Source organism: Lissotriton helveticus, chromosome 9 (assembly GCF_964261635.1).
Source record: "Lissotriton helveticus chromosome 9, aLisHel1.1, whole genome shotgun sequence".
Lineage (NCBI taxonomy): Eukaryota > Metazoa > Chordata > Amphibia > Caudata > Salamandridae > Lissotriton > Lissotriton helveticus.
Window position 1 is genome coordinate 1,001,308,831 of NC_136070.1, and position 27,599 is coordinate 1,001,336,429.

Here is a 27,599-nt window from a genome sequence, read left to right on the forward strand (position 1 = left end):
GCCCTGGGTCTGCCCCTGTAAGCTCGTATTCTTGAAAAAAAGTAGAAGGACCTTCTTCGCCACCTTCCTTGTCACTCCTTGTTTTTAAACCTGAAACTTTAAAACTGCAGCACGAAAAATAAACACGGCTATGTGGACTGTGTAATATGGCTTGAAACTGACTGATGGCCCATCCGTGGAGGATTGCACCGTCCTATAGAAAAGATGCAGGATCGCCAGATTTTGAACTTTTCAATATTTGAATGCGGCACTGTAGGGAAAACAATGCGGAACCGGACTTTTATTCTGAGACCCACTGGAGGGTTGTGAAATGTAGTCAGTTTCAAGTTGTAAAGTGCACCAAACCTATTGAACGGCAACAAGCAGGCAGAAACGGACCACAGTTCCCAGTGTGCACAGGGACTAATTCCAAAAGGAAGGCACACCGGAGGCCAATAAAAGTGAAAACACGAAGGGAACTATGGGAGCCAGAAATGAAGGTGCACGAAGCAAGCCTTTGAAAAAGGAGCGAGGATGCTCTGAAACGCGTCAGGCTGGGACTGGAAATGATCGGTATGAAATGCCGGGTTCTTTTAATAAATGATCGTGAATCACCCTCTGTGAGAGTAGCGTCCTCAAGGCAGTGGCAAGTTGTTGAAGATTTAATACGCGGATGGCCCATCCGTGGAGGATTGAACCATCCTGAAGAAAAGATGCAGGATCGCCAGATTTTGAACTTTTCAATATTTGAATGCGGCACAGTAGGGAAAACAATGCGGAACCGGACTTTTATTCTGAGACCCACTGGAGGGTTGTGAAATGTAGTCAGTTTCAAGTTGTGAAGTGCACCAAACCTATTGAATGGCAACAAGCAGGCAGAAACGGACCACAGTTCCCAGTGTGCACAGGGACTAATTCCAAAAGGAAGGCACACCGGAGGCCAATAAAAGTGAAAACACGAAGGGAACTATGGGAGCCAGAAATGAAGGTGCACGAAGCAAGCCTTTGAAAAAGGAGCGAGGATGCTCTGAAACGCGTCAGGCTGGGACTGGAAATGATCGGTATGAAATGCCGGGTTCTTTTAATAAATGATCGTGAATCACCCTCTGTGGGAGTAGCGTCCTCAAGGCAGTGGCAAGTTGTGGAAGATATATATATATATATATCTCCCCCAAACACTAAATTTCACCATAGTTATTTCAAGTAACTGTAACTCGAGCCCTAAAGTAACTTGACATGCATCCTCACCATGCACTGCTTATGACCACACATATTACATTACTCATAACGTGTTCTATGATATAACTGACAACATGACTGTAACATCTTAAATTGCATCTGTTAGAAATGGGGGTCTCTAGTTGGCAGGGGTAGGTACCACTGTCCAAATAGGGACCCTTGCTTCTAGTCAGGGTAAGGAGGAAACCCTCTGAGATAACCCCTGCTCACCCTCTAGGTAGCTTGGCACGAGCAGAGTAGGCTAACCAGAGGCAATGTGTAAAGTATTTGTACCAACACTCACAGTAACTCAGTGAAAACACCACAAACTGACTCCACAATAGCACAACAGTTAAAAAAAAATAAAGGTATTTAATCTAAACTACACAAGACCAAAACGACAAAAATCCAACATACACAGTTCAAGAATATGGTTTCAAAAAGAGTTCTTAAGGTTGCGATAAAGGTTTTTTAGGGTGCGATAAAAATAATCCACAGTTGCGTGAAAAGTTCACAGTTGCGTCACATTTAGCTCACAGTACCTTTAGTTGCGACAAAGTTCCAAAAAGCAGAAGCTGGTGCGGTGGAAAACAAGCGATGCGTTGCTCCTGAGACCCTGGGGAGGCGTTTGCGACAGCCCGGCTGCAGCAGCTGGCGTGTTGCGATGAATCCGGTCTGTATGGGGAGGAAGGCCACTTGTATGGATTCTGGTGCGTAGGTTCCGTAGGAAGTTTGTTCTCACAAAGGCAAGTTGCGACGATCTTTGGAGGTGCGACGGTCTCCGGGGCGACGAATCGCAGACCAGGGGTGATCTTCTCTCTCGCAGCTCCTCGATGCGTTGGCTTCGGTGGTGACTCTCGCAGCGACGTGATGCGGTCCGCAAGCAGGCGGTGCGGCGATCTCACCCAGCGACAACAGGCTCTGCGACGACACTCACAGCGATGTTAGACTTCCCGCACCGATCGGGTGCGTCCCGCAAACGAAGGATGCGACGGCTCTGACAGCGGCAACAGGCGCTGCGACGATCTCGACCTTCGTAGCGGCGGGAATTTCCTCGCACTGTCAGGGATGCGCTACCCGGCGAGCGATGCGATAACTTTTCTGTAGCAAAGTCTCTCAAGCTTAGTTTCCAGCTTCCCAACACAGGTACAACTTCCAGAGGCGCCACACATGGGCCAAGCACTCCAGGAAGGACAGAACTCTCTCAGTAGAGCTCAGGGAAAGCTGGGGGTAAAGTCCTTTTGTTCCTGGGACTTCAGAACAGGGAGCCAGATCTTCTCAGGCCCTTGGAGATTCCCTCAAGCAAGGGGACACAGCACAAAGCAAAGTCCTTCCCCTCTCCTTGGCAGCAAAGCAACAGCAGGGCAATCCAGCAGAGCAACAGCTGGACAATCTTCCTTCTTCAGTTTCAGCTTTCTCCTTGGCAGAGGTTCCTTCTTGATTCCAGGATGATCTAATTTTCTGTTGTCAAGGGTCCTGTACTTATACCCCTAAAAGTCTTTGTTCTCTTTGTGCAAGTGGGCCCTGACCCCGGTCTGAACCAGTTCTGGATGTTTCTTGAGCACTTTGTTTTCCTGGCTTCTCCTCTCCTTTCAGAGTGTGGGGCAGGGTCGTCAGCCGCCCAGCAGGAGGTGGAGCCAGCATTGTGGAAGGCAGGCACAGCCCTATTCAGGCCCAGGTGCTATCTCCTCCCACCACTCAAGTTGCAAATGCAGTCATTCAGCCTAGGACTGACTCTGCCAGCCTACTGGGGAATCCCGAGTCCCTGTCACTCTCAAACCAGACCGTCAATACACAAACAGGCCAAGGCACACAGGAAGGTCAGACAAGAGAACAGCAACTTTCTAAAAGTGCTGTTCTCAAACACAGAATTCAAAAACAACCTTTCCTAAAAGATGTGTTATTAAATTCTGAGTTCAGGGATACTAGACTCTTATGTCCTATCTTGTTCCTATGGGAAGAAATGCTGGTAGCCACTGTAGCCAGCATCCCCCATGTTAACCTATGGAGCAAGATAGCCTTACAATAGTGAAAAACGAAAATGGCTGTAATTCACTACCAGAGCATGTCACCTGCACCAGTACATGCTCTACCTTTCACATACACTGCACCCTGCCCAGGTGACCAATGTGCACAAAAAGGGAAGGGTTAGGCCTGGTCAGTGGGGACACTGACCAGGACATGGCAGTTCACAGACTGCACACAGGCACTGCGGTGGCAGGCCTAAAACACCATTTTAGGGCTACTCATGTGGGTGGCACAATCAGTGCTGCAGGCCCACTAGTAGCATTTGTCATCACCAGCCCTGGCACACCCAGTGCACTTTACTAGGGACTTAATGGTGATACAAATATGCCAATCATGTATATCCAATCATAATAACAATTTGCATTGGGAGCACTTACACTCTGGCACTGATCAGCAGTGGCAGAGTGTCCAAAGAATCTAAACCAGCAAAAACGAAATCCAGCACAGCATCAAAAATACAGGAAGTCGAGGCAAAAAGATAGGGGGAAACCACGCCAAAGATGCCAGGTCTAACATCATCATTGATGACAATACTGCATGGTGCGGTCGCAAGTTATACTTACTTTAGGGCTCGCGTTACATCTACTTAAAAATATTATAATTGGTGAACTTCAGCGGTTTTATTTGTTTAAAATGGTATGTTTTGATGGACATTTTCACCTAACTATAATGTCCCTTTTGTTTTTTCCAGTAAATTTCTAAGGTTTTTTTAATGTAAACTAAGATATAATTACAATTCCTCACTATACCTTCACTTTAACCTTTGAGTTTGTCAGGGGATTTCTCGTTTTTTTTAACATAAGTTAATATTTTATTACTGTATGTGATGCCAAGCCTGCAACCAACCACTTGCAGGCAGCCAACCCCACACTGCGCATGACTTTTATCCAGGCCCAGCACAGTTTTAGCCACGGGCCAGACCCTGTGCCTAGTCGCCCAATCTCCCCCCGGTGGTGATTACCCTACCGGCTGTGCACAAGCCATGTGCTGCTCATGGGGGGACTATGCGCCCTGCCAGGCATCCAAACTCCTGTGGGCGCACATGGCTGAATATAAGGGGTGTCTTTTTAAGGAAGGCACAGCTTCTGACTTTGCCAAAGGTTCAGAACATCAACATTTTTAAATGAGGGCATGTTGGATTGTTTGGAGGGGTCAAAATGTATGTATTTGTTGAAGAAGGACACATAATTATAATACATTTATATTGAATTAATTCACACAATCCAATGTTTATTAAAAGGGATTGTCATTTAAAAATGTAATAAAGCTTTATTAAAAAACAAAACATCTTTCAGTCTTCTTTTAACATTTTCAGGCTACAAAATGCAGCCATAGTGCTGAAGAGCATAGAGCTCCAGGGAGAAGTGCTTTACACAATTTGGTAGGGAGAGCTTAATTTTGCTGGAGGTCTGCTGCACTCCATGCAGCTCCACACAACAGTAAACATATGTTTGATGGTACCCCTACCCCTTCTAGCACCACCAACAGTCTGTTTTAAAACTCCTTTTCATGGCATTATGGAGCAGTGAATAATAAATTAGCTGATTCTGCTGCTCATTTATTATTACTTTTTTTAGTTTGTATTTTGGGTGTCTGGGTATCCACCCAGGACACTCACATCCTTATTTAGTGTTGGGGGCCGCCAGGCGAGCCCCCATGGCCCCTGCAACCTCGCTGGCTCTGCTTCCAGTACCCGTCTTGGTTGCTGGCAATTATTTTATTTTTAATTCTTACATTATTTGGGAGGGGACATGAGGCCCTTCCCAAACCTTTTACAGGCCCCGGGGAACTCATCCCAGTGGGCAAATTCTATTTTTTTAAGGGGGGGGGCACTTGGCCCCATGCCCAAGCCTTTACAGGCCTCGTAGCCACCAACCAAGGGCCTTTTTCCGATTTTTAAGGGGTGTAGTGGGGCATGTGGCCCCTTTCCTGAGCTGATACTGGCCCCCAGTTCCCACCCAGAGAACCCACAACACAAAACGTTGGGGCCGCATGGGGAGCCACAGGAACCCTGCACCTGCTCCATGCATGCACCTGCACCTTCTCCCTGCATGCACCCAACCTGGGTGCAGTGGGAGCAGGTATTTTTTCCATGCTTCTGCTGGGCGGCATCAATTTCTGTTTTCCTGACCGCAAGTGCACGAGCAGGGAAAAAATGTGTGCTTCCACCCGGCTGGTACAAAAGGTGGTGGTAATGGACGGAGCATCTGAATCAATCAAACACTCACACCCAGTCAAAAGATCTGGGTTTGTTCAAACGCTCCGTCCATCATCCCCTTTTGTATCGCTCCACCCGGCTGGAGCATTTTTGGAGCTCCCGCTGGGTGGGAGCTATAAGTTTTCCTTGCCTGTGCTCTTGAGGGCAGTTTTGTGCCTGTAATGTGGGAGTGGACTCCCCAGGACACAATAGAGAGATCTCTGGGCCTTTCAAGCCGCAGGGAGGGGGACACTGCGCCCCCTCCCCTTTTAAATATGATCATCCACAGGGGATGGGGTTCCCTGGCGTTTAGAGGCTTAGGGATGTGGGTTGTGTGCCCCCCTTCCCTTTATTTTCTTTTTGGCCCAGAGGGATGAAATCCACGGGGTTATAAGCACCCTCCTAGAGGTTAGGGGGGCTTTGCTAGCTTGCACCACATTGTTATTGATGTGGTGGCAGCCAATCAGATATTGTCTGGTGGGTCTGTAGGCTCAACGTATCCTTCGCGTTGTGAAATATACAATATATATATATATATATATATTCCAACAACTCCAAACTTTCCTTTCAAGTAAGGAACTCTGACACCAAGCTGCCGGTTCAAAAAGGTACATTTAATTTAATATAGAAAGCTGTACAGGTCCAAAAACCCAACGCGTTTCTCCTCCATAAGAGGCTTGATCACGGGTAAAAATTCTGCTTCCACTGTGCCTTGTGATTTAACACTGCAGTTTGGTTTTCTCCCAGTGCAATTACAAACAGGTGTTATTTTCTTTCCACGGAAAGCAGCAGCATGTGAAAACTTTATTCTGGGTGAAAGTGAACAATAAAGTTTACACATGCTGCTGCTTTTTGTGGAAAGAAAATAAAGGACACACCTGTTTGTAATTGCACTCTGGGAGAAAACCAAACTGCAGTGTTAAATCACAAGGCACGGTGGAAGCAGAATTTTTACCCGGGATCAAGCCTCTTATGGAGGAGAAACACGTTGGGCTTTTGGACCTGTACAGCTTTCTACATGAAATTAAAAGCAGCTTTTTGAACAGGCAGCTGGTTTTCAGTGTTCCTTACTTGAAAGGCAAGTTTGGAGTTGTTGGTATTGTCACTTCTTCCGAAAACGTTTTCTTTTTTGGTGAAGGCAGAGAATAATCCCATATGAAGAAAACGGATCACTGCTCCTTGCGGCCAGCACTGACTGCATCATAGAGCTTTTTTAGGTCTCGCCTGTCGATGCGCATGCGCATCGAGCAAGCGAGACTATGGGGGCTTATCCACTCTTTGTCCAACTTGCAAGGAATCGTGGCGATTCCTTGCAGTGCCCGTGACTTTTAAGCTCAATGCGCATGCGCATTGAGCTTAAAAGCGCGTGCACATGCCCCCAGCCGTATTTTCCCTCAAGGCGCACTCCTCCCACACCCCCGCTCCGCCCCCCCCTGCCCGCCGTGTCGCATTTCTCCTCCCCCTCCCCTTCCCCTTCTCTGCCTTCGCCGTGCCTACCCTACTCTCCTCCCCCCTCCTCCTCTCCTCCCCCTCCTCCTCCCCCCTCCTCCTCCTACTCTCCTCCCCACTCTCTCTCTCTGCTAATAAGATTAAATTGCTTCTAATCGTGCGTTTGAGTCTTGCAGTTTCACCTTGGCAGCATCCAGCACTCCGCTGCTAAACAAGCGCTGCCCCTGCAGTTCAAGGTTTCTCGCTGCCCTCCCAGCCCCGAGTGCGTCTGCATGAAGCTACTTCATTGTAGATATCACCTATTCAGTGCGTATGATGGGCCTCAGCGAGAGCAGCACCCCACCGAGAAACCCCCATTTTACATGTCTGAAAGCATCCGCTTTGCCCCCAGCCGTATTTTCCCTCAAGGCGCACTCCTCCCACACCCCCGCTCCGCCCCCCCCCCTGCCCGCCGTGTCGCATTTCTCCTCCCCCTCCCCTTCCCCTTCTCTGCCTTCGCCGTGCCTACCCTACTCTCCTCCCCCCTCCTCCTCTCCTCCCCCTCCTCCTCCTACTCTCCTCCCCACTCTCTCTCTCTCTGCTAATAAGATTAAATTGCTTCTAATCGTGTGTTTGAGTCTTGCAGTTTCACCTTGGCAGCATCCAGCACTCCGCTGCTAAACAAGCGCTGCCCCTGCAGTTCAAGGTTTCTCGCTGCCCTCCCAGCCCCGAGTGCGTCTGCATGAAGCTACTTCATTGTAGATATCACCTATTCAGTGCGTATGATGGGCCTCAGCGAGAGCAGCACCCCACCGAGAAACCCCCATTTTACATGTCTGAAAGCATCCGCTTCCACGACAATATGTATATTTAATGCCACTGCATAACAGGCTGAATTATATGCTGCGCACTGCCAGTCCAGATCGGCTATGCTCTTAAGGCATTACCGCAGATTCCCTTTCAGTCGTGCATTATTATTATTATTACTATGCCATCACGTTGAAGAGACCCCTTGAATATCTAACTTTCCACTACAGGGGATGCAAAGGCGCGCTCCTGCTATGCAATTCAGACCAGACGACACGTGAAATTCATGATTGCCTGTCGTAGCGTTTGTAGCTCTGTTGGTAAGAGGGAGAGAGGTCAAACGGATCTTTGTTTAAACCACCAACTTCACTACAGGTTTCATTGTTTAGATTATTTCAAACGTAGGATTTAACTCCTTTCTAGAAGAAAAAACGCGGCCAGCATTTACACAATTATTGGAGATTTATGTATTTTTTATACAGCGCCTAATACCGCCCTTCTGCAGTTTTCGGCACATTAAGTGACGGGCGCTACTAATACGAACTTTAATGCTACCGAGTTTAGCCACCTCCGAATCAGTCTTGCCGGATTCAAACTGAGGGCCTACAGATCGCTGCACTTGCATCCTGCCACCATGTAAAAAGATGTGTGCAAGGCCAGCTGATGTATGAATTAAAGTAGGTCAATAAAAGATTGCTCCCTACAACTATTTGGGATAAATAAAATACGAGGAATGGAGTATATGACGTGTACCACCAGAACACCCATCTCAGTAACACTGGCGAGGACATTTAGTGCAAGCGCACTTTCTTTACCTTAGACTATTCCACCCCCCACCACCCCCACCACCACCACCACCACAACATTGTCATTCACTCTGCAATGTAGTGCTTAAAACCCTAACGCATCAATCCGCCCTTCCAGAAAAGCCTACTTCCACAGCCAAGTTATACCACAACAGTACACCGGCCTCATGAAGCGGGACCTGTGGAGGGGAACTGACTGGTAGCAGTGGCGTCTATGACTCACCCTCACCCTCAAACCTTCATCCTCAACCCCTCACTCACCCTCACTCTCACTCACCCTCACTCAGCCTCAACTACTCTCACTCACCCTCAACCCCTCACCCTAACTCACCCTCACCCTCACTCACCCTCAACACCTCACTCACCCTCACTCACCCTCACCCTCACTCACCCTCAACACCTCACCCTCAACCTCAACCCCTCACCCTCACTCACACTCACCCTCACTCACCCTCAACCCCTCACCCTCACTCACCCTCACTCACCCTCACCCACTCTCACCCTCACCCTCACTCATCCTCAACCCCTCACCCTCACACAGTGCAATAGGTCTCAGACCATTTCAGTTAGAGCTTTAAGAAATGTTTATGGCTTTTTTTATTTGTAATTCTTTAGCATTGGCTACAGGAAACAAAAATGCTAAACATTTACAAAAAAAACCCATAAACAATTCTAAAAGCACTAACTCTAATGGTGCGAGACCTATTGCATTTCCAATGCTTGTTTTATCTAACATCCAGCCATGTTGCAAAGCAGCTTAGCGGCTGTTCTACATGGCTAAAAGAAAATGACAAAGCCAACATCTCTCACAAAGGCGAGACCTTTTGTCTTTTCCATGCTTGTTTTCCTCATACCATTCCTACTGCTTTGGTGGACCGCACATCCCGTGTGTCACATCTAATGGCAGACCCCCTGAAATAACACAACCAATGTCTCTTATGAAACTGGAGTATGGTTTTGTATGATTAACACTTTTGATCCTATCCTCAATTAAACATCAACAGAATCCTGGTCCTACCAAAGGGCTGGACTGGTGTTGTGTCCTTGCAGACACAGGCTAGGGTTAAATTTGTAAGCCTACACTAAACACCCACCCACCACTGATGTCACGACATCACGTGACACAGTCAATAAATAGAGCCGAGCGCTCGTGGCTCATTAACCAACTATCTATCCAGTGTCTGTGTCGCAGTTATTGCCACCATGTGGGCCTAGGGCCCCACGACATAACATTTGGTGATGAGGAGTGGCTAAGCCCCAGGGTGCCACAGCCACTTTCTTCGTGGGTCAAGGGGAGAGAATATTGCCCGAGCGAAGGGCACCCCCAGAGGAAGCAGCGCCGGCCGCCGAGTGCCCACGGGGCGTGTACCGTGCCCTGGGCCTAACCTTTGAAAAGGAGGTGATCGGGAGCTCACCCCACACCTCTCTAGCCCTGCCGTGTTCAGCCGGGCCACCGGAGGGTCCACAGAGAAGGAGCGGACCGGCCAGAGACCACATGCACTGGCCGCCACTGACCCCCGCCACGATGACGCCATGCGGTGCCCACCCGTCACGGCCGCAGCAGACTATAAGGCCCGTAGGCCGGAGATGAGCCCGGTAGCTGCGAATGGCCCCGGGGGGTCGCGGACGCCAGGAGCGACCCCCCCTATGACTGTACAGCGAAGCGGAGCCCACCCGCGATAGCCACGACACAAGCCAGATCCGAGGTGAGCCCGCAGGCTGCCCAAAGTGACCAGGGTGCGAGCGGAGGTCCGCGGGAGTCAACCCCGCCTCCGTGACCAACGCCGAAGTAATGAGAGCGAGGGGAGGGGTGGAGTAGCTAACCCCCTCCCGACCCCCTCTTATGAAAGCGGAGCCCACCCGCATGTCCAGCACACCTTGCACCACAAACTTTAAACAAGGCAAGACCAGCGGAGCCCACCCGTGGCTTGCCTGCAGCGTCCCCCGCCACGCAGCGAGTGAGAAGTGCGGCGGCGGGGTGAAAGAAAATGCCCGCAGCGTGTGAAGAGCTGCTGGGCGGTGTGCTACCACAGCGGAGCCCACCCGCATCCAAGAGCCAACACCCTGTCCCCGCCGCACCACATGGAAGAGTGAAGCGGTAGCGGCAAAGGACAGAAACAGAAGCAGGAAGCCCTGCGAAAAGCGCGACCCTCCCCCACCCCGTGCAGCGTGTGAGGAGGTAGCTGCGGCGGTGGGGTGGAGGAGAGAAAAGGACACAAGACACTACATGCACCAAGCGGAGCCCACCCGCAGCAACGGTGCACAGCACCCACAAATACTGGCCAAGCACTGTGGAAAGAAATGTGCATCGGGCCCTCAAACGTCCTGGGTCAAGATAAGGCAAAGACTCACCAGCAGTCGAGGAGTCCCCAGTGATCCTTGCATCCAAGTGCCCTGACGAGGAGCCTGTGTGCGTCCGGAGCAGCAGGCACCAGAAAGGAGGGCCCAGTCCACGAGGAGTAGGAGCAGGGGTCAGTAGCTGTGAAGAAACTGCCAAGGACAGAGAAAGCAGACTCACAGCAAAGCACACTGCCACCTAGTGACCTCATGCAGCAATCACAGCCTGGAATTGAATCCAAAACTCAGCAAACAAGCACAAGGCAACCCTGCAACAACGCAGACCAAAGACTACAACCCACACCAGTTTGCGGAAGCAGAACACGGATTAGTACAGGAAACAAGCACAAGCCAAGCCAAGGGAAAGCCTACTGAGGTGAAGCAAGCCTGCAGCGACGCGGACGAAGACGGAGACCCATCACCACTGCAGAAGTGACGCCTGTGGCCACAGGTGTTCATCGCAAATGCAGGAGAGACAACAACCTCACGCTGGACGTCAAGGGAGAGTCAAGACCGCAAGCAGCAAGATCCAAAGGCAACCGATGGAAGAGCGCAAATGTACCCCGGACGCGGACAGTACAGGACAGCGCCTGACAGTAAGGAAGCCACACCCAAAGCACCAGAAGACGTGCGAGGCAAGTACCCAAGTGTGAAGAAGAAAAGTGCGATACGTACGTGGAAGAGCGACGACGCCAAAGAATCTAATGAACCGCAAGGAACAAAGCTACACTGAAGATGTATCACGACGGTACCAAGTGAAGCAAGAACTTGCAACTGCAATGCACACTGACGTGCAACGGAAGAGTAACGCAAAGTTACCCCGCAGCCAAAAGGAGGCGAAGTAACCAAGCACGGTCAACGCCCCAATAAGCTAAAGAGCCTCACCGGAAGCGCGCACGAGAAGTGCATCCACCGGAGAAGGTCCATGGAGAGGTGAAGTTAACCCTCCGGAAAAAGCAGAGCACACGAAGAGCGCAGGCGAAACTGCGCCAACGCAAAAAGCACTGCAGCAGAAGCACATGGCAATCCCAACGATCGCGGATAGCGAAGACTCGGAAGAGGAAGCTGTCCACCCCACCTGGTAGCAAAGAAGATCGCCCAAGATGAAAAGGATGATCCGACAAGCCAGAGGGGCACCCAAACAAAAGCCGATCACCCAAAATGGTCGCCAGAGAAGAGAGAAGAAATTCTGCAAAGAAGTCAGGATGAAGATGTCCTGCCAGAAGACGTCCGTAGACTGAGAGATCAGAAGACCTGGAGAGACGGACGCAACACCAACAATAACTAGAAGTAATAGGAGGCAAGAGAGAAGATCGTAATGACCGGTCCAGTCACCGAAGAGTGGAGAGAAGACAGTGTCCTAAAGACAGGACAAGACCAGACGGAAACAGGCGGAGTGCACGCGGCTTGAAGAAGCCTGGTCAGCAAGACAAAGAAAGAAAGGTGACCGCACTGTGTCGCGAAAAGGAGAAGGGAGAAGCGTGGCACGATGCCATGAAGAAAAGAACTGACGTAAGAAGTCATGTGGCATGACGCCATCAGGAACATCTGGAAAAGGTGAAGAGACGTGTAACAAGTCCACACACCTACAAGAAGAAGAAGAGGTGACACACCACAACATCGTGTACAGTGACCCGCACGTCCAGGAGAACACTCATAGCACCAAGAACAGAACAGGCACCTATTCACAAGACCCCGATGACCCGTGGGCGGTAGGAGAGCACAGGCCGGACCATTGGCAACACCCACCTTTGGGATCAAGCGGAAACCTGGAAGCGGAGGGAGCTCAGATGGCCTGAATAAGGAGAACTGACCATTCCACACCAGCCCGTGGAGATCCAAGGGGCAAAGGCCTCAGGGACACCGGTGGCAGAGGGTCCCGACACGAGAGATGAATCCATCGCCGTCTAACCTGCACGTCCCAGGAAGATGAGGAACTTGTGCGCAAAGGCAGGAGTCAACAACTACCCTTCAGGTTGAGCTACGGACTTTGTGAGGTAGTACCCTCATCGTCTCCTCCATTCACACGCAGACTGTGGAGTTGGAGCAACGCTGTGGAAGAATACCCGGCCCAGTGGAAACCTGATAAAAAGGGCCTCCGGGACATCTCGTGGCAGGAGAACACCCGAGAGAGGGGCGTCCTAGTGAGAAGAATGTAATTCGAACACTCCATCCTTTGTAAAGTAAAGCCAAGCTGTCTACAGTGAAGAAACCGACGGACCAGCAGAAGACAACATCCTTCAAGTCTAACATCTGGTTATCCTGTTTGACGTTATCCTCAAAAGCAAGATCTCAGTGGACTGACCAACACACTTCCACGGCGCAAGTAAAGAAGAGCACGCCCACCGAGAACCAGGACGTCAAGCCAAGAAGAAATAAAGTTTCAGCAGCAATTTCCATTGTCATCAAGCAAGCAGCTGAAGCGACTAAATGTAAATTTGTAATTATTGTATATTTGTGTATTTTCTCCCACAGATTCGGACTTTTGTCTTTCCTTAATTTTTATCAAATTTTGGGAGGAATGTTGTGTCCTAGCAGACACAGGCTAGGGTTAAATTTGTAAGCCTACACTAAACACCCACCAACCACTGATGTCACGACATCACGTGACAAAGTCAATAAATAGAGCCGAGCGCTCGTGCTCGTGGCTCATTAACCAACTATCTATCCAGTGTCTGTGTCGCACAGACACAAGAAGCACAGCATATAGTTGTGTCGTCCCACCGGGTTCCACTCTACCTGTTTTATCTGAATGTACTTCAGATGCACACAACCAGGACTCTAATTCTAAAGAACCATGGCCTAGAAACACACTACAAGAGACATAAGGTATGGTACAGCACAATTCCAATCAGTCCTGGTGACACTTTTCAGAGGGGTAGGCCACGGAAGTGGGGACCTCATCCTGTCATTGCCACTTTGGAAAGAGGGGAGAGACAAAGGAAGTAAACAGATGCCACTTGAAATGTATATTGTTATCCCAATCCTGGAATCTGCAGACCGAGTAGGTGGCTCCTCGACACCGTTGCTGTTTGATGTATATTCTAGATAGACCCCAGAAAGGTTAATACAGAAACGTTGTACTACAATTACCATGTCAACACACACACACCAATCCTGCAGAAACACACACACTGCCCACCACACGCTCCTCCGTCCACCCTACAATGAAGATAAGATTAAAAAATGAATATACACCCTCTGAGGGTGCGCATTCAACACGCATGGCGTATCACAGACTGAAGCTGTGGCACAGGAGCTCACACAGTGATTTATTGTCTCTAGTACATCCAGACGACACACATAATTAAATACAACCAGACTTATAGGCATGCAACATAACCTCACACATAAAGGACTGAAAAAGAGAGCTGCTAGCCTCGCCATCGCTGGAGAGGAAGGAGTGGGTAGACTCCTCGCCTTTGAAAGGCAGAGATCTTTAGGTCCACCCATGTGCCTAAAAGGGCCAAGCACCCTGCTGCTGAGCAGAAGGAACCGTGAAACAGAGTACCCAGTGGTCTCAGGGTCAGAGAACACAGATGGGGCCAAAAATGTGAACAAACATCGGATTTTCAAGCTGACTGCACATTCCTTGGACTTTTGCCCTTACAATCTGCTTCTCACAGCCCCCTGGATATTTGTGATGGGCACTGCCAGGAACTCGGCTCTATCCCTGGAAGTCTCTGACCCTGCACTGTACGACCCTAAAACGTGCACATATCTGGGGGCATTGGTCTTAGGGATGTTCAGTGGACTACAGTTCGTGGTAGTACTTTTATGATGGTGGTGAAGCTGAGTGAGGCATAAGAAGAGCTGCAAATGCCCCTGAACTGGACTAGTCAGGTAATATTATAGCAGAAACTATGGTGATAGTGTATTGAGAACCAGCCTTGTAGGTGTTGTTACCCAGCCATGTCCTATAATATGCGAAGCAGGTGGAGGGAAACGTTGGGTGAGTGGAGCCAGCACTGTCAAGCTTTTATGGAACAGGTTGCTCTGGAGCTGGGAACTAAGCAGAGAGATGCTGAAGGGTTCAGTGCTGCTTGAGATGAATTTGAGTAGTGAGAGTGGGGAAGTGAAGCGTGTGCGGTGTATCTGGAGATGACTATTCACGTTTCAGTTTCACCCTCAGAGGGAACAATAGAAGCGAGAGGGGCTGGCAGCAGGGTTATTTTGTCACTGTACAATTCTCAATGGGAGGTACTGAAATATGTTGGTGGTGACACATGAATTTACATTAGCCCTGCTGGGAAGGGATTTTAATTCCCATTAAAATAACATCACCCCCTGCTGAGAAGTGCTGATTCAGGGCTAACCACTGATTGTTTAGCACTCCTTCTGAGAAGTGCATGTACTGTACCTTCAAAAGAATGGATAGAAATGCCAATACTGCCCCACTAAAAATATTGGTACTGTCCTAATAAAAATGTACTGTCTTTTTTTAGGTAGGCTCATATAACAAATGTCGATCATGTATGACTATCTCTCCAGAGCTTTTGGCCAACTTATCCGTCTTAAAAACACCCATGCACCCTAAATGATGTTATAAAACACACTGGATCAATGATTGGAGAAAGGTGGTCAAAGATGACTACAATCCAAAACGAAAGGAAAAAAAATCCAGAGCAAAGCATTGGCTAAACCCAACGCAAGGCTCAATAGGATGATCGATATAGTCGCCCCCAAAAAAGCATAATGCAACCAGAATGTCTCATGCCAAGTTGACTTACGAGAGTACTCCACAGGGTCTTCACATAATTCTGTAACTCCGATTGTAAAACTCCTCAATGTCACAAATTCTATAACTCTATTGCAGATCACTTTGGGGCTGAAGCTAAGATACTAGGACTTCATTTCACCAATGGGGCACCAAACCCCCAGCAATCCGAAACCAAGACAACACCACCCAACAGGCAACTGACATTTGCTTCTTTAAAATAACTCTGTGCCATATAATTCCAGGATCTGTTCAAGCAAGGCTGGTGGAACTGTCGATTCAGTTCTGCCCAATCCTGTGAGAGAATAGCCTATCAATGACTTCTCTAGACTGACAATGAAAACAATACTCCCTACCTTCCAGATCTCAAAATATCCTACATATGACTGCTGAAAACAAACAGCTTTGACCTACCAGTCCCTGTCACTTAAGGACCAATCTGGAATAATCCACTTTTGGAAAACTGATAATAAAGAGCAGATTTCATTCAGCTTTTTGATGTCTGTGAAAAAACAATCTACTCTCAGGCCAACAAACAGGGGGGCATATTATCAAGAACGACTTTCAAATTATCGCCACTTTAGTGGCAGAAAAAAACTGCCGCTAAAGCGACGATAATGGGCTTGATAATATGCTCTTGTGAATTCCCATAGAAGCCTATGTTCTGGTGTGAACCTAGGCTTCTATGGGAATTCACAAGGGCATATTATCAAACCCATTACCGCCGCTTTAGCAGCAGTTTCCTGCCGCTAAAGCGGCGATAATTTTAACGCCGTTCTTGACAATATGGCCCTGGGTTTCTCCCCGAAGACAATGATAGACAGAAATGCAGTTGCTTTATTGCTTCATTTCTTTTATTTGACCTTTTAGCTGCATTTGTTAGTTAACTACCACTTCATCCATGAAGACTACAAGAACTCCACATAAAAGGAAACACCCAGGGCTGGATGTCCTCTTCATTGCCTAACAGATGAAGCAACATCTAATCCCTCCATAACATCACCAATTTTCAGTATCTAGGCAGGGGTACTTTAAGGATCAATTGTTGCCCCTTGCTCTTTCATCCTCTTCAATGTCTACCTCACACTACAGCCAGATCTGATCAAATCTTTCAAGTTGACATGCTACAATTAACCCAGGGACACTCAATACACTAAAACCAGAACCTCAAAGGATCTGGAGAATATCAGTGCTTAATTTGAACCAGTGGTTTCAGGTGCTTCGCACAGCACTTAATTGTCAACACCAGCACTTGTGACAGTCTGCCACAAGGTGACGCTGTCGGGCTAATTGAGATGACCACAACAACAGTTTATTATTATTTCAATATACATTAAACATGACTATTACCTGCCGCCCAAGCCATTCTTATAGCTTTGGGGGCCTGAAATAGTCTGAATTGTCGCACTTGTAGGAGTGTGATGGTTAGTAGTAGTGTTGTTACTATCACTGGAGGATGGCAGGGGCAATGTGGCGCAAGCTGCAGTGGCTCTCTGATGAGAGGCCTGGAAATTATGTTTTCACAAATTAAGCACTGGGAGAGATCATGACTAGATCAATGTCTCAGAGCCATGGACACATGGATGTGGACTACCCACTTTTAACTTAACTCGAACACTACAGAGATATTGACACTTGCTTATGCACAGTCTCACACTTGTGGCAATATAGGCTGAGCTTTCTTTGTTGTATACAGACAACACGCAAACCTACTTCTCACACAAGCTACAGTAAACACACTGATTCTTCACCCTTCTGTTAAACAGTATTAGTGCTTAAGTGACCTATCCATCACCCACGACACAAGTCGGGGCATATGCAGGTAGATGGCCTCTTTTTTTTTAGCCTAATGTGGGTATTGATTTTTGCTCGCCGTTGCCGGGGGTGTGGGGAAGTCTGCGTATAGTGGTCAGTTTGTTTTGTTCTGTTTGTAGATAAACTGTACCTGTTGATAAGACCTATACACCTTTCCCTTTCAACATTCTTTTATCAAGTGGATTATGTGGGCTTTTGCCCAGGTGGTACTGTGAAAATTTCAATAAAATATGTTATAAAAAAAAGAATGTTAAATTTGGCTGTTCTGGTATTTAAAGAAATACAAATTTTAATACTGCTATTTTGCAACATTTCTTTAATACAGCTACTCATCCCAAAGCGGGGTGTCAGAGCACTTGGCATCACACGTAAACATTATACATTGACAATAAATCATGTGTGTTTAAATCAATGTACAAAATGTGTTAAATAAGACCGTGAGAGTTACAAGGTGCACGAGTCACATGCCCTTCATTGCTCATTGTGCTATACTGGAAGGATTACAATTTATGAACTGCAAGTAACAAAAGGATCTTTGTATTTAAATCAGTAACCCACTAACCTAGCTACATAAAATAGAAATCTGTCACCTGCATTTTACATGATGTGCTTTGTAGGAGATGCATTAACCCTCCATGCTACTTTGATTCAAAATTGGGGCTAGACAAAACACAGATCTCTCCAGAAAAAGTGTTAACCTTCCTAGTTATCTTACTATTATTATTTTTCCCTGCAATTTACTGGGCACACAAAGATCTCTACAGCAGGTGCCTTAACACCATAAGATATTTTAAAATGCAGACTTTGCAACCAAATAAAAAGAACAGATTAATTGCCACATTTCTCCTTGCTGCTAATTTCTTTGTGGCAGCTCTTTAAAAAAATAATTGAATAAGTTAAAGCCCAGATTTTGTGTCAGGGTTGTGTCACTTTTTTTGCCACAACCCTTTCGTAAAACCTCACTTGTTCATTCTTATATGGTACTCAAATGTACATGGGATAGAACTGCTAAACATATGTCTGAGGTGTTAAGATCCAATGTCACTTCTTGTGACTTCATGGGTTGTGAGGCCACTTCCGGTGATGTCACAGACTGTGATGTCACTTGCATACTGCCTAACTTTGTTAGTCCCCTCACTTATTTTTTTAGGATTTGTGTCCTCCATCACCCCTTTTCGCCTTATCCTATTGACTAAGGAGCACTGATCCTAAAAAAAACACAACTCTGGTCCTCACAAACACCATCAAAACAATTCCAACATAAGCTACACAACAGACGCACATTCTTTAAAAAATCCCATGGAGCAGCATCTTTTTCTACGAAAACACACCTCAGTGCTTCAAAATCCTTAAGATGACACAGCTCTATAAATGGGGTGCAGTGAGGCTCGGTACCATTACACATGCTGTCAGGCGAGCAATGCCCATTGGGTTCAAAGGGCTTCAGCATCCCCGTTGTGTGTGTGGCAGCCGGGGCTGAGACAGCTTTCCAGGCACACACACAGCCACACCTGAGTATTTCACAGGTCTTTAAAAGACCATTTGCTTCCTAATGAGGCTTTGTTGTTTTTTCACCCCTTCCTAGAGACCCTGCATCTCCACCCTGCCTGTTGCTGGAAGAATTAGCCCACCCTACAATTTTTCTCAGCCCCCTCCAAAATTTGGCTCTAGTTGCGCCTCTGCATGCTGTAGTATTGTTAGCTAAGCCCATGCCCACATTATTAAAGATGAAACCACCAACCATACCATTAGTAGCAACAAATAAGACGAAACGATGAACAGTAAACTGCACAGAAACTCACAGACTTTCCAAAATTAAGTGATGCACATCAAAAGAGGCGTTTGCGCTAATAAGCACTATTGCAGCCAGAGACGTTTTAAGGCATGGGCAAAGTGGGCTCTGGGCCAGGGCACCCTTTCAGGGGGGGCCCTGATAGAACTAGCTCTTTTCTGCAGTCATGCCCTGATTACCTTGTATTATTCTTAAACAGATTGTTTTAAATACCCTTTTCCTTTCATTTATTTGTAATGTAGGTGATGTGTGAGTCTATTGCAGACAATTTGAGGAGAAATATTGTGTTTAAGTTTCATGTAACAGGTACAATAAAGTATCTTTTAGATTAAACATGACCTCACTTATGAGAAGTTAGAGGAGGATTATTTGCAGTAATATTAGTGAGCTGCTGCTGTGGTTCAATATTGAAAACACGCGCCACTATCCCTGAATATCCGATGTAACACATTGACAATGTGGCCGAGTGTGTGCGCTGACAGTAACCTGCCCAAAGAGGGCATGAAAGAGCTGAAACTTAATCATAAATTCAAAGCTGTACCGAACGGGGACCCCCAAAATACATTTGACCCAGGGCCCCCGAAAGGTGTCCCTAATTGCAGCGTTTCTCTATTATGTGGTAGATTAGTATTTGGGACGGGCTCCCAGACGGCCCGCACTGTGCACCTTCCACTACCAGGAAGTGGCGGGACCAATCCAGTGCCCTCACTCACTTCCTGAATGCAGGCGCAGAGCTGGGATGCGTGTGCAACCACTCACGAACGACTACCGTAAACAGGCAGGAGTCGCTTGGATCAGCTGCGACACAGGACAAGCCGCCGGAGAGTGCATACGGAGGGGGCTGGGGCTGGTGCTGCAGCCCAGGAGCCCCCGGTATTCTGAGAGTCTTGATAGGAGGATCTCCGACAGCTTTCTGACTCGCCAAATATCCAGGACAAAAGTGCCGTTTTCTAGCGTGTGGCTCAGCAGACGGTCTGTCTCTAAGACAACAGTGCCAAGCAACCTTTTGAGAAGAAGTACCCGGAAATAATCCTACAGTAACCGGGTTATTTACTCCTTCGCTTGTCTTCAAGTCAAAGAGGACTTATAGGTACCACTATCCTTACACTGTGCTGCTCTACTAGCTCTAATAGGAGACGTTTGTTTATATCTCATATGAGGCACCAACTTGTTTGGGATTTGCAAGGGACAAATCGCAGTATCCGCGTGTTTTTTTTAGGCTAAAGTGAGAGGTTTGAGGAAGTCGGGGTTAGTGAAAGGGCATCGGGTTGTTTGGGTTTTGAAACGACAGCTGGCATCAGACTTTTGGGGAAACAGCAAGCAGCACGAGATGTAAGGGGGCATCCGGCTATTGTGGGCATGTGAGGGTGGGTGACAGGGTGTGCTTTGGACTGTTTGACGTTTGCTATAGGAGCGATAGGCTGGTTGGTGTTCAGTGAGGGTGAAGGCTGTGTGGGTTGAGTAGATTTTTTAGGCAAATCAAAGGGTCAGCTGGGCTGAGTGGAATGTCTGAGGTGCCAGCAGGCAAGAGTGATGGTGGAGTGGTTTAGGGTTTTCGTAGAAGCATCACGCTTTTGTGATTGTGGGGAGAACCTTAAAATGCGTGACATGAGAAAGTGACATTCTGTTTTGCTCCCTTGGACGGCCACTATGTTGTTGGGGTAAATAGTGGGACAAGCAGTTTTTTGGGGATTTTTAGAAAAAGTTGGAAAAGGTTTGGAGATTAGAAAGAGGCAGACATTTTGGAGTCCATTTTTTTAATATGTAAAATTGCTGGGCTAATTTTTAGTATTTTTAATGTTTACATCATGTTTTATTGTGTACTTTTATGATTTTAACTAATGGAATAAAGTGATTTTGACTTGGGGAAAAAAAAAAGAGTCCTTAGAGGCTCCTTAGAATCAGAAGAAGGGAAGCAGGGGATTTTGAGGTGGTAGCAGCAGCTAGAGTTTGTGATTGGAGCTGTTAAATGGATTAGAGCAGACAGCAGTTTAGGCTATTCGTAGGGGCTCCAAATTGGCGCTCTACCCAGATGGCAAGACCAGTTGGACTAGTAGAGGGACAGGACGTTTTTCACAGTTTGTATAGGGTCAGAACGTAGGCACTTCGGATCGGGTGGTGCGTTGTAGGAGAGGGGTAGGCTGGTCAGCAAGCTGTTTGGAGTTAGAATTGGGTTCAGCAAGCAATTACTGGAAGGGCTGTACAATGTGGGGATTGTAGAGACGGATGCAGGTTGTGGAAAGTGTGTGGATGTGATACCGGCTATTTTCATTGTGGAGCAGGAAGCTTGCTGTTTGGGGTTAGTTTGGGGGCAATCGGGCTTTTGATGCTGAGTAAGTAGCAGGATGTATGTTGGTGGCAAATCCTGGAGGCTTCAAGGGAATTGCATTATCAGCTTTAGCCCCGACCCTTCTTCCCCGGGCTCACGTATGAGAATATAGAACAGTATAAGTGTCATCACATACAGGTATGACCTCTTGTTGTTTTACCTCCATCCACTTGCACTCTTTATCTGAGGAAATGGTTCAATAGAAGGCTGTCTTTGATCCTCTTATTTGCCCATCATCAACCCTTTCACTGTTTAATGACATGAGTCTTCAGGAGACAAACACACTAACAGCAAGGGAAAATAGCATTGGCAAAGCCAGTAGATTTCGCATTGGATTTATCAATGGTTCTAGCTGTGCTGTGGAAGTGATTTTTGGAAGACAAAAAATACAGGCCTATAGCACGACCAGCCGCGTCGTTTTGTACGTTCATGCACACGCCTACAAAATGATGCAATCGTTTTTTCTTTTTTTTCTTTGCAGATCTGAGTTAGTTCAGAAAAAAAGTAGCATGTGTGGGGAGAAGCAGCATGAAGGGGTGGAGGACTCGGGAATCAACGGGGAAGGGGGACAAAGCAACACGAGGCACAGCAGTTGGAAAGCAACACTGAGGGCCTGGGTTGAGGGAATGAACACTGAGGTCATGGGTTGAGGCAATAAACACGGAGGGCATGAATGGGGGAAGCAAACAGAGAGAGAAACAGAGGGGAGCAAATGGGCTAGAGAGAGTGTAATGCGGAGAGTCGGAGCAGCACACAGGCAAAAAAGCAATGCAGGGGTATGAGCACACAGGGACATCACAGAGGGAGTTGAAGACGTATACAGGCAGAGAAAGAGGGACACAAGCGAGTGCGGCAGGGGGAGAGAAGTACATGAGGGGGGCAACTGGAAAACACAGGCAATACTGAGGAGTGCTTAAAGTAAAAGAAAAAAGTAGCGCCTGAAAAGGGAGCAGTGGAAGGGAACAAGCAATGTGTCCATGTTCCAGGTCAGGGACCAAAACAAGAAGAGGGCAGAAAGACCACATGCACTAACTAATAAGAAGCTAGCAAATGAAAGTAACAGTGAAGCCAACCAATGGTAAGCAGTGACCTGGTTCTTAGCCCCCTGTAAGATAACGAAAAATCTCGCAAGAGACAGTGCTTGCACAGTTTAGTAGACGAGACCTTAAAAGGATGCACGCAGCACATATATTTTACATCGAACAACCAGTTTAAAAGCATATTCGCTAAGTTCCAAAAATCTGTTTAAAATATTATATTTGTAAGCCAATTATTAGCTCTGTTACACATTGATATATGGAAATTTCGCATATGAGTTACAGAAAATAAAACTGCCTTAACAATGTAATTTTCAAATCTCTCTGTGACTGTCATTATGCTGTTTTAAAAAAAACCTGCACATGTAGTTTTGAGGCCTCTTCATATCACACACCTCAGCCATCATCTTGTGTTTCAAAGATGTACCACAAAAATAGTATAAACTTCACATTCCTGATACCATCTTTTTTCAGTTCTACATATACATGACTTCGTTAACAGCGTTTAGTTTCTGAATCAATATCAGTATTCATCCATTTTATATTACTTTGTACATCAGGTGTATACATTTGCCCATTATTACACGCTTTGCAATTTAACTGTTTAACTGTCATTTGGACATGGCATCATTCCAGGGATGTCACTTCCCTGTGAAGACACTGCACGTGATATTATTTGTGCTGATTGGTCTCCTCACTGATTTTTTTTAGGTCTTGTGCCTTAGGTAGCAGAACATTGTGTTTCCTCTGTGCGTGTAGCAGGCTGCCCTTTATCAAAGGGCAGCAGGTTTGGCTTTACCGTAAGGGCGGAGGCAGATCGGTTGTGCTTCAGCAGCTGGTGAATTGGGTGGCTGCTATTGCAATAGGGCCATCAGACATGATTTGATTCAGCTTGGGGCCAGACGGCTGGTTGTTCATCAGCAACTGGAGCAGCAGACTTGTACTTCAGGAGAGAGCCAGCAGGTTGGTTGTACTTCAGCTGAGGGAGCAGCCGACAGCTCAATAGTTAGATCAGCAGGTAGTATTTCTGAAGCAGGGTGGTGTGCTGTTTGTGTTTTAATGGGTGTGGTTATTTGTTATACAATCACATGGGAGGTAGATTATTTGAAGTTTATCAGGGAGTAGCTGGGTGGTTGTGGTTTAGTAGCTGGTCAGCAGGTTGGTTGTACACTAGTTGCTGGTGCAGTAGGCTGATGTGAAGATGCTTATATGTGTTAGTTTGTGAACTGATGATTTTTTTTGCATGAGTCCGATCGTATGACACTCTGGTCTATCAGTATGTCTCTACACACCTGAGTCTCATCTTTTCCTCCTACTCAAGCCGCTCCCAGTTCAACCCATACATTGTACACATCGAATTCTACATGGCACTTCACTCTAAATGGGGAGACAATCTAAAAAAGGTTTGTGTAGTGCAAGTATGAGACAGTTAAAACACTTGGCCAAACGTCAGCAGATGCCCACAGACAGGTTGTACCCCAAAAGCAGCAAAATGATTGTATTCCTTTGTTACAGGTTCTTAATGACTATGGCCACTTCCTCTACATGGCATATGCTTTAATAGATTCTAAAAATGACCCATATCTTCTAACATAATGCAAAGTAGGAATGTTTTACACATCATGAAGCAAAACACCAATTCCTTCCACCCTTTTCTACGTCCACTGCAACTGTTGTGGCTTTCAATTTTGTTTGGCGGCTGCTGTCCTGGAACCATTAACTGAGTTTACAACTATATCTGGAATGTGATTGATTATTTAAAGTTTGGTAGTGCTGTAAGCTCTGTATACCAACCCCGAGTCAAGGTTAGTGTTTGTTACATGTTTCTGCCAGACCTACCTGTGTCTGTGCCTTGCTGAGATGTAGTTGTATCCCACGTGGGTAGTTTGCCCGTCCACTTCTGGAGGACGATAAGCGAGTCGGATTTCTTGTTCACTGCCCATTGGGATTGAGGTGTCTAGGGACTTTGTTTATCTTCGGGATACATTTGGAGCTCTTGAAAGGCTTCAGTTTGAAAATATTGGAGCCTGAGGTCCTCCACAACAGTGCAAGCTTCCCATATGTTCCTTCAGTGTGCATCAAGCCTGCTGATGAGGGAGAAAATGGCCTATTAGTGATGTTTCTCAATTAGGGCTTAGCTGTCAGTGTCAGCAGAACTACAGTAAAGTACACAGAGTCCCTTTACACTTCCTCATTTCACTCTGATTCATCTGTTTTTTTGCAGAATCAAACAGAATACATAATTTTTCTCCAAAATCACTTGACCTTCTCGGAAGCTGTTGTCTCCTCGAGTGCTAGAAAAAGGTTAATCCTGCACCTTCTGCAAGAGCCATGGCGGGTATTCTGGTACTTATGTGCCTGAGCCTCATAATTCCTGAGCTGATGAGTGGTCCTGTTTTCCAACACCAGCCAGAGCAGATACACCTCTCCTACCCAGGTATGTTCAAGACTTGTCTCATCGTAGTGTACGAAAATACGCTTGTAGTGCCTGTCTATGTCTTCTGTTTCTCAATGCACTGCTTGTTGGAATAGTCTATTGTTAGCCAGGTTGTGTTCCACCTGTCATTGTACAGCCTTAGAAGATGCAAATGTTGTGCCAAATAGTGCACCTCACCTTTCACCTATAACTGGCCTGTTTTAGTGCATACCTCATCACTTCCAATCAAATTGGAGCTGATGCGCCAGTCCAATCCATTGTTCTGTTTCAAATGGCTGAATCCAGCCAGAGTATGTGTGTTCCGCATCTGTCCAAGCCCTGCCATTACCATGTCTTTGCCCATTCTGCCCTAAGCCAGTACAACAAGATACCGCTCTCCTTTATAGGAATGTGTCTCATCCATCCCAGCAGCTAATCTTTCCCTTCAGGATAAATATGTCACCTGTCAAAATACACAGTATTCAGGCATCTCTTCCACCTTTTTGTGGTCTCGCGTGTGTACTTTACATGCCATGATTTTTGCCAGTGCTGCGTTTAGTTCCCAGCCCAACCCTGCCATGGGCAGGGCGGCAGTACTGGTTATATCTGTGATTTCAGTTTCTCTTCACTATCTTAGAACCCTCGGTTTGGTCTGGGAAATATTGCAGTGGATTTGCATGTAAATGCTGTGACCATCTATATATTGGGCTTGGATTACCTACCTAATTTATGCATTTGGCTTGGATAACAGGGGATGTATTTAATAGCACATTGCACTGCCGGTGCATCATTTTTTTTGATGTTTTAGACCCATATCAACGAGGCCACGCAAAGCCACTTAGCATGGCTTTTGGTGGCCTTGTATATATGGAGTAAGGCAAAGCAGTGCATGTCGCTGCGTTGCCTTACCCTGTGTCAAAGAGGTGTTTCATGGGCATTGCAGTGGGTGTTCTCGCGCAACACTCATGGTTTTTTATGCATTCCTTGATTTACAAGCACTTGTAAGCCTCAGAATGCAACAGAAGCCTACGCCTTCGCAGAGGAGGCGTAATGAGGAGAAATATCTTTATTTCTCCTCATTTTTTCCTCTTTCTGTGTGTGCTGCATTCTACAGCACACATAGAAGAAGGAAACACCTCAAGTGATTGTTTTTCTGGCACAAAAATAATCATTCCTATAACGCAGACACACTTGCACCACGGTGCAAGGGTGCCTGCGTTGGCACATGGCAGCCAATTGTATGCAAGTGCAGTGGAAGAGGACAGGAATTTGCCATATCTCATAGATACAGTGCATTCCTGCCCTTGTCTCTTTTCGCAGGGCAGGGCAGCAAAGTGACTTGCTGAGCTGCCCTGCCTCAAAAACTAGTAAATAAGCGATCTTCTTGGCAAAATTTACTTCACTAGACGCTAAGCAAATCTGAAGAATAATTTTTCTCGCATTGGGAGTTCCATCCATTCTCCCTAGGCACGATATCCTGCCATGGAACTTAAGAAATCGAGATACTCACATTAAGCTCTCTACTACTGTTCCTGATCTCTGTTTTTAATGTTATCCCATGTTTCTCGTCCCCACGTTTTATACTTTGCACTCGTATTATTATCCCTTGGGCATGTCACACCTCCTTTATTACCTGTATAATTTGTCATACTTCTCCCTATGTATTATGCAACTCTGAATACTGGAAAGCGCTCTGAAATCCGCAAGGATCTTGTTCGCGCTCTATAAAACCGTCTAAATAAATAAATAAATAGCGAGTTCCTGGTGTGTTGCATTGAATGAGAAGGCACTGCCAGCAAATCATTTTTGAGGCTCATTATGGTGCACTTCACCTATACTTATGTTGTTTTAGAAAAATCACAGTCTTGCCGTATTAGTGAATGTATATAATGCAACATGATTTGAAATGTTCACAATTTAGCTAGTTAACTCAGTGATGCAAGAGTTGTGCGGACATGATCATGTTGCTAATGTAGGTCAAGTAATATGGACAGCTGTGTTTTGAATGCCCTGAATTCAAGTGATAAATTAGGATAGTCAACCAAAACACAAGTTATTGTGCATTTCTTCCTGGAGGCTACACAACATTGGTGCAGGAAGCACAGACATTTGCAAGTTGAGTCCCCTTTTTGCAAGCCAAACTTGGAATAGCTGATAATTATCGCCCCCTATTAATTCCGAACACTGGGCAAGTGGGGGCGTGGTAGGCCCTAAGATTTTCCCCTAATGTAGAGGAGCTATGTTTGTGCATGGCCTCTGGGAAAATTGTGTAATCTTTGGTTGGAAGTAATAATTCAAAAATGAAAGAATTCGGGGAAAAAATCCACAAATTTTCAAGCAACATGCCACCAGCATTGCTAAAATTGAAGATAAGCTGATTCCAACTTGAAGTGCGGGCACTGTGGTGTTCAAATTAGAGAATAGGTCAGCTGCCGAACATTTTGCCCATACTTTCCGAACTGAACACCACCAACTTCAATGGCCCCATCAAATAGATCTGAGCCACCGTTTGCAAATGTTGCGGCATAAGATTCGCTAAATAGTTAAAATGTAGCAAATAACATTAGCCTCAAAATTGGAACCCGTAGCCATGAGTAAGCCAGAGTAGGCCACAGTAAAAAAGTAAACAAGGTGGGTCCGAATACTTTGAGTGTATTTAAGGAAAGGATTTGAGTAAAGTAGGAAGAAAATAT

At 46.6% G+C, this 27,599-nt stretch overlaps 1 protein-coding gene across 2 annotated transcripts in view; it reads left to right on the top strand.

Annotated features, from left to right (window-relative positions):
* Positions 1-19,844: 19,844 nt before the first annotated feature.
* The window catches only part of ACP7 (acid phosphatase 7, tartrate resistant (putative)), a 43,837-nt gene continuing 36,082 nt past the window's right edge, over positions 19,845-27,599 (top strand). The window contains exons 1-2 of one of the 2 annotated variants that reach the window (XM_078661314.1): positions 19,845-20,214; positions 24,715-24,927. In XM_078661314.1, the coding sequence (XP_078517440.1) occupies positions 24,822-24,927 (106 nt within the window). In that variant the 5' untranslated portion in view covers positions 19,845-20,214; positions 24,715-24,821. Of the gene's footprint in view, positions 20,215-23,325; positions 23,454-24,714; positions 24,928-27,599 lie in introns of those variants that run through there. The other variant, XM_078661315.1, reaches the window with a different exon arrangement.